The sequence below is a fragment of the Carcharhinus amblyrhynchos genome, chromosome 26 (assembly GCF_965287045.1).
Source record: "Carcharhinus amblyrhynchos chromosome 26, sCarAmb.v2.hapA, whole genome shotgun sequence".
NCBI classification, from domain to species: Eukaryota; Metazoa; Chordata; class Chondrichthyes; order Carcharhiniformes; family Carcharhinidae; genus Carcharhinus; species Carcharhinus amblyrhynchos.
The window spans coordinates 15,036,271-15,048,441 of NC_137349.1; the positions used below are offsets into that span (position 1 = coordinate 15,036,271).

The following is a 12,171-nucleotide window of genomic DNA, read 5'->3' on the forward strand; positions in this document are numbered from 1 at the left end:
CAGTGACTCTGTACAGTTACACAGTGAGTGGTCCTTACCCTGCTGAATAAACAGTGACTCTGTACAGCTACACAGTGAGTGATCCTTACCCTGCTGAATAAACAGTGACTCTGTACAGTTACACAGTGAGTGGTCCTTACCCTGCTGAATAAACAGTGACTCTGTACAGTTACACAGTGAGTGATCCTTACCCTGCTGAATAAACAGTGACTCTGTACAGTTACACAGTGAGTGATCCTTACCCTGCTGAATAAACAGTGACTCTACAGTTACGCAGTGAGTGATCCTTTCCCTGAATAAACAGTACCTCTCTACAGTTAGTGAGGAATCTTTATCCAGCTACAGTGCTTATCTGATTTGTTGTCTGATAATTTTCTGAACAGTTACGCAGTGAGGGACCCTTACCCTGCTGAATATACAGTGACTCTGTACAGTTACACAGTGAATGATCCTTACCCTGAATAAACAGAGACTCTCTACAGTTTGTGAGTAATCTTTATCCAGCTACAGCGCTTATCTGGTTTATTGTCTGATAATTTTCTGAACTTTTTTGACAGGAGTTTGATCCAGAGGAGTTTTATCATTTACTGGAAGCAGCTGAGGGTCTCGCAAAGATTGGGCAAGGAATAAAGACAGATATCCCCCGATACATCATCAGCCAGTTGGGCCTCACCAAAGATCCACTCCAGGGTAAGAATGTGTCATTCCGTTCCTCTCCTCTAATTAACATTAATTCCTTTGTCCACATCGATGATGAGTTTTTATTGGTGTCTTTTCAATTTCAGTTATTGTGATATTCTGCTCAGTTCTATTTTCAACTTTGTTTATCCAGAAATCGTTCAGCTGGATGATTTAAACAAAATCCCTCAGTCTTCTGATTTTCAGGATGTGAGTATTATTCTGTTTCTTTTCCACTGTAATGGATGTCTGATGCTGGGATGTAGCAGTACTGATGTGGTAATTGTACGTGGCATTCTGTCTAATGACACATCTCGGTCAGTGAAATACTGAGGGAGTGTTGCACTGTCAGAGGTCAGTGTTAAGGGAGTGCTGCACTGTCAGAGGGTCAGTACTGAGGGAGTGCCGCACTGTCAGAAGGTCAGTACTGAGGGAGTGCTGCACTGTCAGAGGGTCAGTACTGAGGTAGTGCCGCACTGTCAGAAGGTCAGTACTGAGGGAGTGCCGCACTGTCAGAGGGTCGGTGCTGATGGAGTGCTGCACTGTCAGAGGGTCAGTGCTGATGGAGTGCCGCACTGTCAGAGGGCCAGTACTGAGGGAGTGCTGCACTGTCAGAGGGCCAGTACTGAGGGAGTGCTGCACTGTCAGAGGGTCAGTACTGAGGGAGTGCTGCACTGTCGCAGGGTCAGTACTGAGGGAGTGCTGCACTGTCGCAGGGTCAGTACTGAGGGAGTGCTGCACTGTCAGAGGGTCAGTACTGAGGGAGTGCTGCACTGTCAGAGGGTCAGTACTGAGGGAGTGCTGCACTATCAGAGGGTCATGTTTGAGCCTCTCGGTTGCTGTGGAGTAAAGGAGACGTGAGTTCTGCATCTTCATAAAATACCTTTATTTCTATCATCCAACTCCACGTACATTATCTACCAACACCCAGTGCCACTTGTAGACCCTTTATATATCAGTTACTTCTGTTGGATAATTATCAAATGAGGACTTAATAGAAAGGTCTGTTAATTCATCCCTAACATTCCTTGGAGAGAAAAATAATGAAGAATATCATTTCCACAGAAAACACAAAATACTGAGGGGAAAAAAACGCCTTCACAGAAGGAAACACCCTTCCCTAATGATTTACAAAAGTTTCTTTGAACTAGCTCCTTTGTTAATAAAACAATTGGATAACTATCGTCCCATTTAATTTTTGATATTTCCCCTTTGTCCAGCATCTGCTTTAAGCTGGCTGTGTTGCTACTCAATCCTCTCATTTACACTTTTCGTGGAGTGCAGATCTTCCCACAGAGATTTATTGTCAATGTGACACTCGATGGGTATTTTACCCGAATCCCCTAACCCCAAAATTTCTGTTAATATCTGGGATATATAAAAGGCCATATCTGCTGCCTCTACAAGGCTCGGTGTCTCAGCAGCCAATGTGCTATTTACCACTCTCCTTATTTTCTAGGTTTCCTACACAAGGGGGCAATATTTTCCATTTTCTCCCAAAGAAAGATTATAAAATCTCCCGCGCTTGAAAACCTTTCACATAAATTAGCAGGGGATGCGGCAGTACAAACTGTGAGTGTCAGGTGTCTAAGATCACCATTACACAGGAACTTGAAAACACACTCCTGCATTTTTAGTGTGCTCTCATTATACCTTCCACTGTGGAACTCAACTCTGAACATTAAAACTAACACCTGGTCTGTCTACCCAGCCAATTTGGTTGTCCAATCAAACTTCAGAGTTTCTCTTTTTTCGCCTTAGAAACCACCACATCCTCTTGTGAAGCCCGGCCGTCACTAATTGCGATTGGACTGATATGCTCCAAATAAGATTGCTGATATAAAGTGACACCTGACTCAGTCTGCCCGATTTCCAGCCCAATATTTTTGAAAGCCCCTGAACTTGACTCCCAAACCCTGAATTTCATCCTCAGATCAGAGATTACAGTAGCTTCAAAATCACTCTTACCACCCCACAAAAAAATCATCGACACGCATCATAAAGATACCAGAAAGATTTCCTTCATAATGCCAGTAAAACATCGCAGGATCTGCTTTCAACTGGCAACAGGCTAACTTTAATAAAACCGAGCTTATTGAAAAATACCAAACTCTAGATGCATGATTTCGCCCATATTGGGCCGAAGGGCCTGTTTCCATGCTGTAAACCTCTGACTGCATGTATGCATTTATTTAACTTTCAGAGTATCCCTTCTGTGTTAGCTGCCTCTTTGTCAGGACAGAGAAAGATGTCTCTCTGCAGCCAATGCCCCTGCAAAAAGGCAACTTTAATATCGATAAATTTGCACTCACAGTTCTTTGTAGCTAACAGAGCCAAGATCATCTTTACAATAACCTTTTCTGCCATAGATGAATCCACCTTTAAATCCTGCTTTAAATTTTCTTCAAATCCTCTTGTCACATGCCTGGCTTTTGCCTTATAAGCTCCATCAGGAAGCAGCTTTTCCGTGCCAATCAACCTGAGAGATAGAGCTCTTTGTCCCCTATCTGATACTCCCGTGGAGACCCCAAAATTAGTCCAACTGTGCAGTTCTTGCTGGTTAGCATCTTTTGTGACTTTTTCATCTAATTTTATTGGAAGCTGCCAAAACCTCATGAGCACGTGAGCTTCTACTGCTAGTATCATTCATAGTCTTACCCATATTCCGAGACCTTGTCAAGTCCCCTATCCTGCCTGATATCTCGTTCTGAACTACCATTGCTAGATCTTTCTCTCCTGCAGTAGGATGTACTTGATCTGTCCCTGATATCACCTTCACAATCAGACTTACTGTCTGAATTGACACTATGTTTCTGTGCCCTCCATTTTGGAACTTTGTGATCCCAATCCATGGTCCTGACAGCTTCCCCTGTGTTCTGTACACTCAACCAGTGCTTATACTTTCCAGTGGCCTTCGCTGCTGAACTAATAACAGTTGCATCCTCCCATCGACCAGACCCTTCAAGCAAGTAAGTCACTTTTGTCCCACCTTTTGGCTATTGTCCTTTGGGAAAAATGGCCTGTTCTAGTTCATCAGAAGTATTGTGTTCCTCTACAGATACCCTGTCTATGTCAGCTAACCGGTTCTCATAATTCTATAACACACGAGTATCAGATGAGCCTGGTTCCTAATCAATTTGCAAATTGATAACCTGTACCATTGTCCTTGATGAATGTACCCTAACAGTCTGATTATCATATTGCTAAACAATTGTTTTGCCATCTCTGCCTATAACCTTCCCTGTACCTTTCCATTCATTGAAATTCGCTCTTTTATATGTCTCTCTTACTATGTCTCCTTGCTGTAAAACAGTGTTTGGTGACCATGCCTTAAAGCTCTGCGACTTCTTTCAGAAACTTCTGCTTCCAGAAATGCCCTGCTACTTGTATGCGATGCACTTAAACGCTCAGCAAAGGCAGAGGTAATTATGTTCCCTTCCCGAGCTGGAGGCTGGTTATTCAAAATGGACAGAATTTTAGGATCCCTATCAAATACTAATTGATATGGACGATAGCCCCCAGCCATCTGCAATGAATTCTTTGCATGTACCGCCCATGCTAAGGATGAATTTAACTTGCAATTTGGCCTGTCTGCCAAAATTTTCCAGAGCATGTCATCTATTACAGCATGGTTTGTCTCTCACCCCATTATGAAATGAGCTTTCTGCAGCTGTATTTATGACAATGATATTCATGTTTTCACACATCTCTAAACTCATCGTTAGCAAATTCCTCCCCATTGTCTGTAAGGTACATTGCCCTATCCATTTTTCCATGATCTGATCCAGAATTACTCTCTTTTCTCTACTATGGACAACGGTTGATTGACTAAATCTGGTCGCTAAATCTACAAAGTGCAAAATGAATGTATTGTTTGCTTTATCCTAGATCTTAAGGTCCCATGGCCACAATGTCATTAAAATATCTGGCCAAAGGTGGAGTTGCTATTGGTTGTGATGGCGTCCTTCTGTACTTCCTACAAACCTCACAGCGATTACTCACCTGTTCTAGCAGCTTAGTATAGTCCTCATCTCTTACAGCTTCATCCCTTGATAAAATTTGCAGCCTCCGAGGAGATGGATGCGCAAATTGCTGATGCAGCTTCAACACAATGAGCTTTTTATCTGACAAAATCCCATTTCCAGCTGCTAATAACATTTCTTTAATCTCTTTACCTGAAACATTATTTTTAATTAACGGAACACAATATTGTCCGTGTGTAAATTGTAAGTCCATCGTTTTTCCAAAACCTGTTGCCTTATCATTTCCTATATCCAGTTTCATGTGTGCTTTTTTCATCAACGGTCTACTCAGAAGCAAAGGTATCTCACTTGACACAAGATCTGTGCTAATGAGATCATTCACTCTGGCAATATTGCAAGGGATCACTACTCTTTTCAGTGACTTCAGGGTGAGATCATACCGAAACCTGAAACTTTCAAATTCTTTAATCTTATTCCCATTTCAGCATTTAAAGAATCCAGTTAACATTTTAACCAGTCAATTCCATACACGGTAGATGTACAGCCACTGTCCAATATACACACAATTAAAGGACTCTGCAACCAAAACTCTCATTACACGGGTAAAGCTTCTTGTTAATAGGGCAATGCGTTCTTTCTGGTCATGCTTTTCTTTTCCACTTCTTCTGTGTCATGTGGAACTTCAAAACACTCAATGGTTGTTTCAGACAGGTGAAAGCAGGATGAAATTTAGAGTAACATCCATTTATCATACCTTGGGCATTTCTGGGGTTCGTTTTCCTGTTACCATTCTCCATATCCTTCTTCCTATTAATAGACATTAATGGGGTTTCTGTCCTCAATTACTGCGTCCCGATCTTCCGTATTCTTGTAGCTGGCTTGTGCCTACAATCTCGCCATTCTGTTAATAGTGTATCTTCCACATTCTGTTTTATCGCTGACTGACCTATGTGTATCATAAAAGCCGTAGGGTTAGAATATTTCCTTAAAGAGTTCTAAGGCCTCTGTCATTTGATCAAATAAAGTATTATTATCTGCAAACCTGACGCCTATCCATATTGATCACTTAAATGCCAACACAGTCTGTGGAAATTCGAGGTAGTGTTTTTGCAGCCTTTTATATAGTCTACTAAATTCCATCACATACTCTTCATTAGAAATATCTGTGATCTCCAAAATCTATCAAATTCTGCCCAGGCTTCATACACATGTAATAAGCCACTCCTTTGATAAATCTTATCCATAATAAGTTATCCAGACCTTCCTTCAAGTTCAAATATTCCAACTCCAATTTGGAAAATACTTTGCATCTAATTTTACTTCTGTGATGGTAAAGAAAGAGCCAAGGCCATTTCTTGTTTTCACTTTCCTAAACCAGTTTCCGTAGTCCACATGATGAACACACGTCTCCATTCATCGTAAGGTTCAGTGTCAGAGAGTAATGGTGGATAGTCAGATCCTGACACTTTTATTTTGCGTTCAGCTATATTGTTGTCTCCTACTCCCTCGTTTGTTGATTTAGAATTTGGATGAGTTCTACATTTTTTCTTCAAAAAAAGTCATAACTTGCAGCCATTTACTTGGAACCAACACCCATCCTCTACTGGCATGGTGCGAGCCTCTCAGTTGCAGTTCAGTAAATTCTGTTTCTTCATAAACTACCTTTATTTCTCTGATCCAACTCTGCATGTAATTCTCCCCAACACCCAATACCACTTGTGGCACAGTAGCGCAGTGGTTAGCACTGCTGCTTCTCAGCTCCAGGGGCCTGGGTTTGATTCCCGGCTTGGGTCACTGTGTGGAATTTGCACATTCTCCTCGTGTCTGCGTGGATTTCCTCCGGGTGCTCTGGTTTCCTCCGCAATCCAAAGATTGTGCTGCGCTGTCAGTACTGATGGACCAACAGGACAGAGTGAGGAGACAATGGAATGGAGCAGGAGAGTAAACTAAAACAGATATTCAGTGGGGTTGATGTTACATTTTGCAGTTTGTGATGGCACCAATTCCACGTTCTTTGCTGAATCTTTGATGTAAAAGCAATGATAATTTTTAACTCAAAAAGTGTTAATTTCTCAGGTCCGAGCAGCGTCTATTCCAATGTCGAGAAAGCCCAGTGAGAATGACTTTGAGACCATTAAACTGATTAGTAATGGAGCCTATGGGTAGGTCAAAGACTCATTGCTGTCAGATTCTATCTCTTACACAGCGAGTTGAAATGGAAAAGTGTTAACCTGCTGTTTGTACTGCCCTAGGGCAGTGTATCTTGTCCGACACACAGAAACACGACAGAGGTTTGCCATGAAAAAAGTCAACAAACACAACCTGATCCTGAGGAATCAAATCCAACAGGTGTTCGTCGAGCGAGACATCCTGACGTTTGCTGAGAATCCCTTTGTGGTCAGCATGTATTGTTCCTTTGAAACCAGACGCCACCTCTGCATGGTGATGGAGTACGTGGAAGGTAAGCACTGGAGTATCACAGGTAGCAAAGTGAATGGGGCCTGACCTCAAAATGATGACCTTTTCTGTGACCTGGTCCTGTGACACTCAGGGCACCATCATTAAAGCTTTGTTTTATCACAGACATTCAATGAAATTAGAACCACTGGATTAACATGAGTTAAATGACAGTGGACCAATGTACTGACTTGGAATCTGTGCTACTGCATTTTATGAACTGAGATCTACACAATACATGATGCATTAAAAACAGTTACAAGTTCATTGCAGCTTGTATGGCTAAGGCCACTGTGCCAGAGACAGCTGGAATGGAATCAACACATCACCATTAAAACACGCTTCTTCACCACAGATCTCACAGCCCACTCACTCGGCTTCAACCTGCCACACCCACATTGGGCACTCCTCAACCCTTTCCGCAGCAGATTGGCACAAGTGAGGTCTCGCCAGGAACCCCAACTGCAGCTGGGGTGCCCCAGTCAGTGACTCGCATCATTGCAGACTGCCCCTGTGACAATTCAGCAGAGCTAGGAGCTCCATCCAGCCAGTGCAGAATGTATTGCCTGGCTTAGTGATTACCACATACTCAGAGTAAAGAAAGAACAAGATTAATAGGTTAACAACACTGACAGGATAATGGTGTGATGTAAGTGGACACTACACAGTAATTAATTGGAGAAGACCATTGCCAGTGGTTGGGGAATGGTGTGGGGGAACTGATTGTTGATTTGATTTGATTTCTTTTATTATTGTCACATGTATTAACACACCGTGCAAAGTATTGTTTCTTGAGTGCTATACAGACAAAACATACTGTTCATAGAGGAGGAAGCGAGAGAGTGCAGAATGTAGTGTTACAATCATAGCTAGGATGTAGAGAAAGATCAACTTAATGCAAGGTAGGTCCATTCAAAAGTCTGATAGCAGCAGGGAAGAAGCTGTTCTTGAGCCGGTTGGTACGTGACCTCAGACTTTTGTATCTCTTTCCCAAAGCTGCACAGTCATAGGTGTACAAGGAAGATAGTTGTGAGCAATGTAGGTGGATTTACGGGGTCATTCAAGAATGTCAGTGTGGTTTATTTGCTTATCAATTATGTCTTAGGAGAGACCATTCATTGGGACTTTACTTGAGCACCTGTAATGAGACACTTGCTGAAACTGGAAAGGTTGGGTTGGGTGGTATAAGACATAGAACGTTACAGCGCAGTACAGGCCCTCTGGCCCTCGATGTTGTGCCGACCTGTGAAACCAATTTAAAGCCCATCTAACCGACACTATTCCAATATCATCCATATGTTTATCCAATGACCATTTAAATGCCCTTAATGTTGGCGATAGGTACACCCATGGTGCTGTTAGGAAGGGAGTTCCAGGACTTTGACCCAGTGACCATGAAGGAACGACAATATATTTCCAAGTCAGGATGGTGAGTGGCTTGGAAGGGAACCTCGAGTTGGTGATGTTCCCAGGTATCTGCTGCTGTTGCCCTTCTAGACGGTTGTGGGTTTGGAAAGGTGCTGCCTAAGGAGCCTTGGTAAATTCCTGCCGTGCATCTTATAGATGGTACACATGTTTGCCACTATGAGTAAGTGGTGCAGGAAATCACCGTTGAAAGTGGTGGATGGACTGCTTTGTCCTGGATGGTATCAGAACCCAATCTGAGCATCATTGAGCAGGTTATCGTTGAGCAGGTGCTGTTGGTGACTCCTTCCATCACTTTACTGATGATCAAAATAGACTAATTGGATGGATTAGATTTATCCTGTTTCTTGTGTACAGGACATACCTGGGCAATTTTTCACATGGTCAGATAGATGCCAGTGTTGTAACTGTACTGGAAGAAGTTGGCTAGGGGTGTGGCAGGTTCTGGAGCACAAGTACTATTGCCAGAATATTATCAGGGCCTTTTGCCTTTGCAGCATCCAGCCTTCAGCTGTTCCTTGATATCACGTGGAATGAATCAAGTTGGCTGGAGACTGGCATCTAAGATGTTGGGGACCATTGGGAGAGGCCGAGATGGATCGTCCACTCGGCACTTCTGGCTGAAGGTTGTCGTGAATGCTTCAGCCTTATCATCTGCACTGACGTGCGGGGCTCCTCCATCACTGAGAATGGGGACATTTGTGGAGTCTCCTCCAGTGAGTTGTTTAATTGTTCACTACCATTCGTGGCTGGATGTGGCAGGACTGCAGAGCTTGGATCTGATCCATTTGATTGTGGGATCGCTTAGCTCTGTCTATCACTTGCTGCTTTTGCTATTTGGCACGCAAGTAGCCCTGTGTAGCTCCATCAGGTTAACACCTCATTTTTAGGTATGCCTCAAGTTTCTGTGGCGTGTAGGAGGCTGAGAGATGATCTTATAGAGGTCTATAAAATAATGAGGGGCATAGATCAGCTAGATTGTCGTTATCTTTTCCCAAAGGTAGGGGGTTCTAAAACTAGAGGACGTAGGTTTAAGGTGAGGGGAGGGGTGAGATATAAAAGTGTCCAGAGTGGCAATTTTTTCACACATAGGGTGGTGAGTGTCTGGAACAAGCTGCCAGAGGTAGTAGTAGAGACGGGTACAATTTTTAAAAATCATTTAGATAGTTACATGGGTGTGATGGATATAGAGGGATATGGGCCAAATGCAGACAATTGGGACTAGCTTAGGGATTTTTTTTAAAAAAAGGGCGGTATGGACAAGTTGGGTCACAGGGCCTGTTTCCATGGTGTAAACCTCTATGACTCTGTGACAACACGGTGGAGGCGATCCTCAATGTGAAGACAGGACTTTGACTCCACAGGGACTGTGCAGTGGTCACTCCTACCAATATCTGTCTTGGATAGATGTATCTGTGACGGGTTGGTGAGGGTGAGGTTTTTCCTTCTTGTTGGTTCCCTTCCCACCTGCTGCAGTCCCAGTCTAGCAGCGATGTCCTTTAGGACCTGGCCAGCTTGGAAGGTAGTTGTGCTATGGAGCCACTTTTAGTGATGGACATCTTCTGCCCAGAGTACATTCTGTGGCCGACACCCGCAGTGCTTCCTCCAAGAGATGTTTCATAAGGAGGAATAATGATTCATCATCTGAGCGGGGAGGAGTGCGTGGGGCTGGTATTGTTGGTGGGAATCAGCAGGAGGTTTCCTTTCCCATGTTTAATCTGATGCCATGATGGAGATGCCTGGGACATTATCTGTAAGGTTTGGGTATGACAGTGTCAGGCTGTTGCTTGGCTAGTCGGTGAGACAGCTCTCCCAGTTTTGGCACTTGCATGTAGACATTAGTAAGGAGAACTTTGCAGCGTTGTCAACAGAGAGTGCCATCGTCTTTCCTGGTGCCCAGGTCGATGCCGTAGGGTCTATTTGGCTTCATCTCTTTTTATTCCAGTTGTAGCAGTTTGATGTAACTGGCCATTTCATTAGGCGTTTTAGAGGCAACCCCATCTGTCTAGATCCACATGTCAGCCAGACCAAGGCATTGATAAAGTGAATGCAGACTAAATGTTTCTCCTTATGGGGCAACCTAGAACAAGAGGTCGCAGGTATAGGTTGAGAGGAGGTAGATTTAAACTGAAATGAGGAGGGACTACTTCTCACAGAAGGTGGTGAATTTGTGGAACTCGCTGTCCCATAGCGTGGTGGAGTCTGAATCGTTGAATGGTTTCAAAAGTGAGACAGATATATTCCTAATAAGGAAGGGCATGATGGACATATGGAACAGGTGAGAGATGGATTTGAGACCAGGGAGAGATCAGCCCTAATCTCTTAGAGTTTACAACATGGAAGGTTTACATCTGATTGAATGGCGGAGCAGCCTCGGAAGGCCGAATGGCCAGGTGAGCACAGCTGAGTTCCTTCCCAACAGGACATTGGTGACCCAGATGGGTTTTTATGATAATCGACAATTTTTTTATGGCCCCTATTACCAAGATTGACTTTTTAATTACAAAATTTTTAATTCCACCAGTTGCCAAGGTGAAGTTCAAACCCACATCTCCAGGATTAACCTGGGTTTGTGGCAACATTCCCAGAATGCACATCCTGTATTCTACATCTTGTGCCCATTGTGTAGTTGAGATGGCAAGAGGGATGAGATCTGTCTCAGTCTGAAAAACACACGGACTCCATTCCTATGCTAAGGACAGCAGCACATTGGTATTTATAGGATACCCCTTAGTGTATCACTGGTGGAACATCAGACCAAAGTTTGACACCAGTTACCCAGAGAGGTACCAGGTAGACAGGTTGGTCAGGTTTAAGAGCACTGGAAAGGAGGAGAGGGAAATTGAGAGGCTTGAAGGGGAATTCCACAGTCTGGGTGTGAGCAGCCGAAGAAGGACACCAGCTTGTTTTGATGTTGGAGCTTTCAGCACTGAGTTTGACTGTCTGTGTTCTGTGACTACAGGTGGAGACTGCGCCAATCTTCTGAAGAATATCGGTCCCCTGCCAGTTGACATGACCAGAATGTACTTTGCAGAAACGGTTCTGGCCTTGGAATATCTACACAGTTACGGCATCGTGCATCGGGATCTCAAACCTGACAAGTAAGGAATCTCTCGTACACTTGACAAACTCAGCAAAGCTTCTGTTAGAGACAAACATTGTCTCTATGTCCCTCTCTTTCCACCGAGAAATGTTACATAGACTTCCAGAATGTATTGGATAAGATACATCAGATATTTTTAACTCAGTTCGAAGTTCATGAAATTGAAGCAAATTACTGACCTGGTGCAAAAATAGACTGAACAACGGAGACGGAGGGAAGGGGCTGAGCGAGGGGAGACGGGCGGAAGGGGCTGAGCGAGGGGAGACGGAGGGATGCACTAACACGTTACAAACTCCCAGCACTTGGTCTACAGCCCTGAATGTTATGGTGTGCCAAGTACTCATCCATTTAAAGGATGTGAGGCATCCCGCCTCCAACACCCTCCCAGACAGTGCATTCCAGCCGGTCACTGCCCTCTGCGTAAAAAGGTTTTTCCTCACATTGCCCTAAACCTCCTGCCCCTCACCTTGAACCCATGTCCCCTTGTGACTGACCCTTCAACTAAGAGTCCCTATCCACTGTGTC

At 43.8% G+C, this 12,171-nt stretch overlaps 1 protein-coding gene across 1 annotated transcript in view; it reads left to right on the plus strand.

Annotated features, from left to right (window-relative positions):
- LOC145358818 (microtubule-associated serine/threonine-protein kinase 3-like) overlaps positions 1-12,171 on the plus strand; it is an 85,406-nt gene that overhangs the window by 33,392 nt on the left and 39,843 nt on the right. Inside the window, exons 9-13 of the mRNA XM_080213130.1 lie at positions 558-690; positions 833-888; positions 6,738-6,823; positions 6,914-7,122; positions 11,506-11,644. Of these exons, the coding sequence (XP_080069256.1) occupies positions 558-690; positions 833-888; positions 6,738-6,823; positions 6,914-7,122; positions 11,506-11,644 (623 nt within the window). The remainder of the gene's footprint in view (positions 1-557; positions 691-832; positions 889-6,737; positions 6,824-6,913; positions 7,123-11,505; positions 11,645-12,171) is intronic.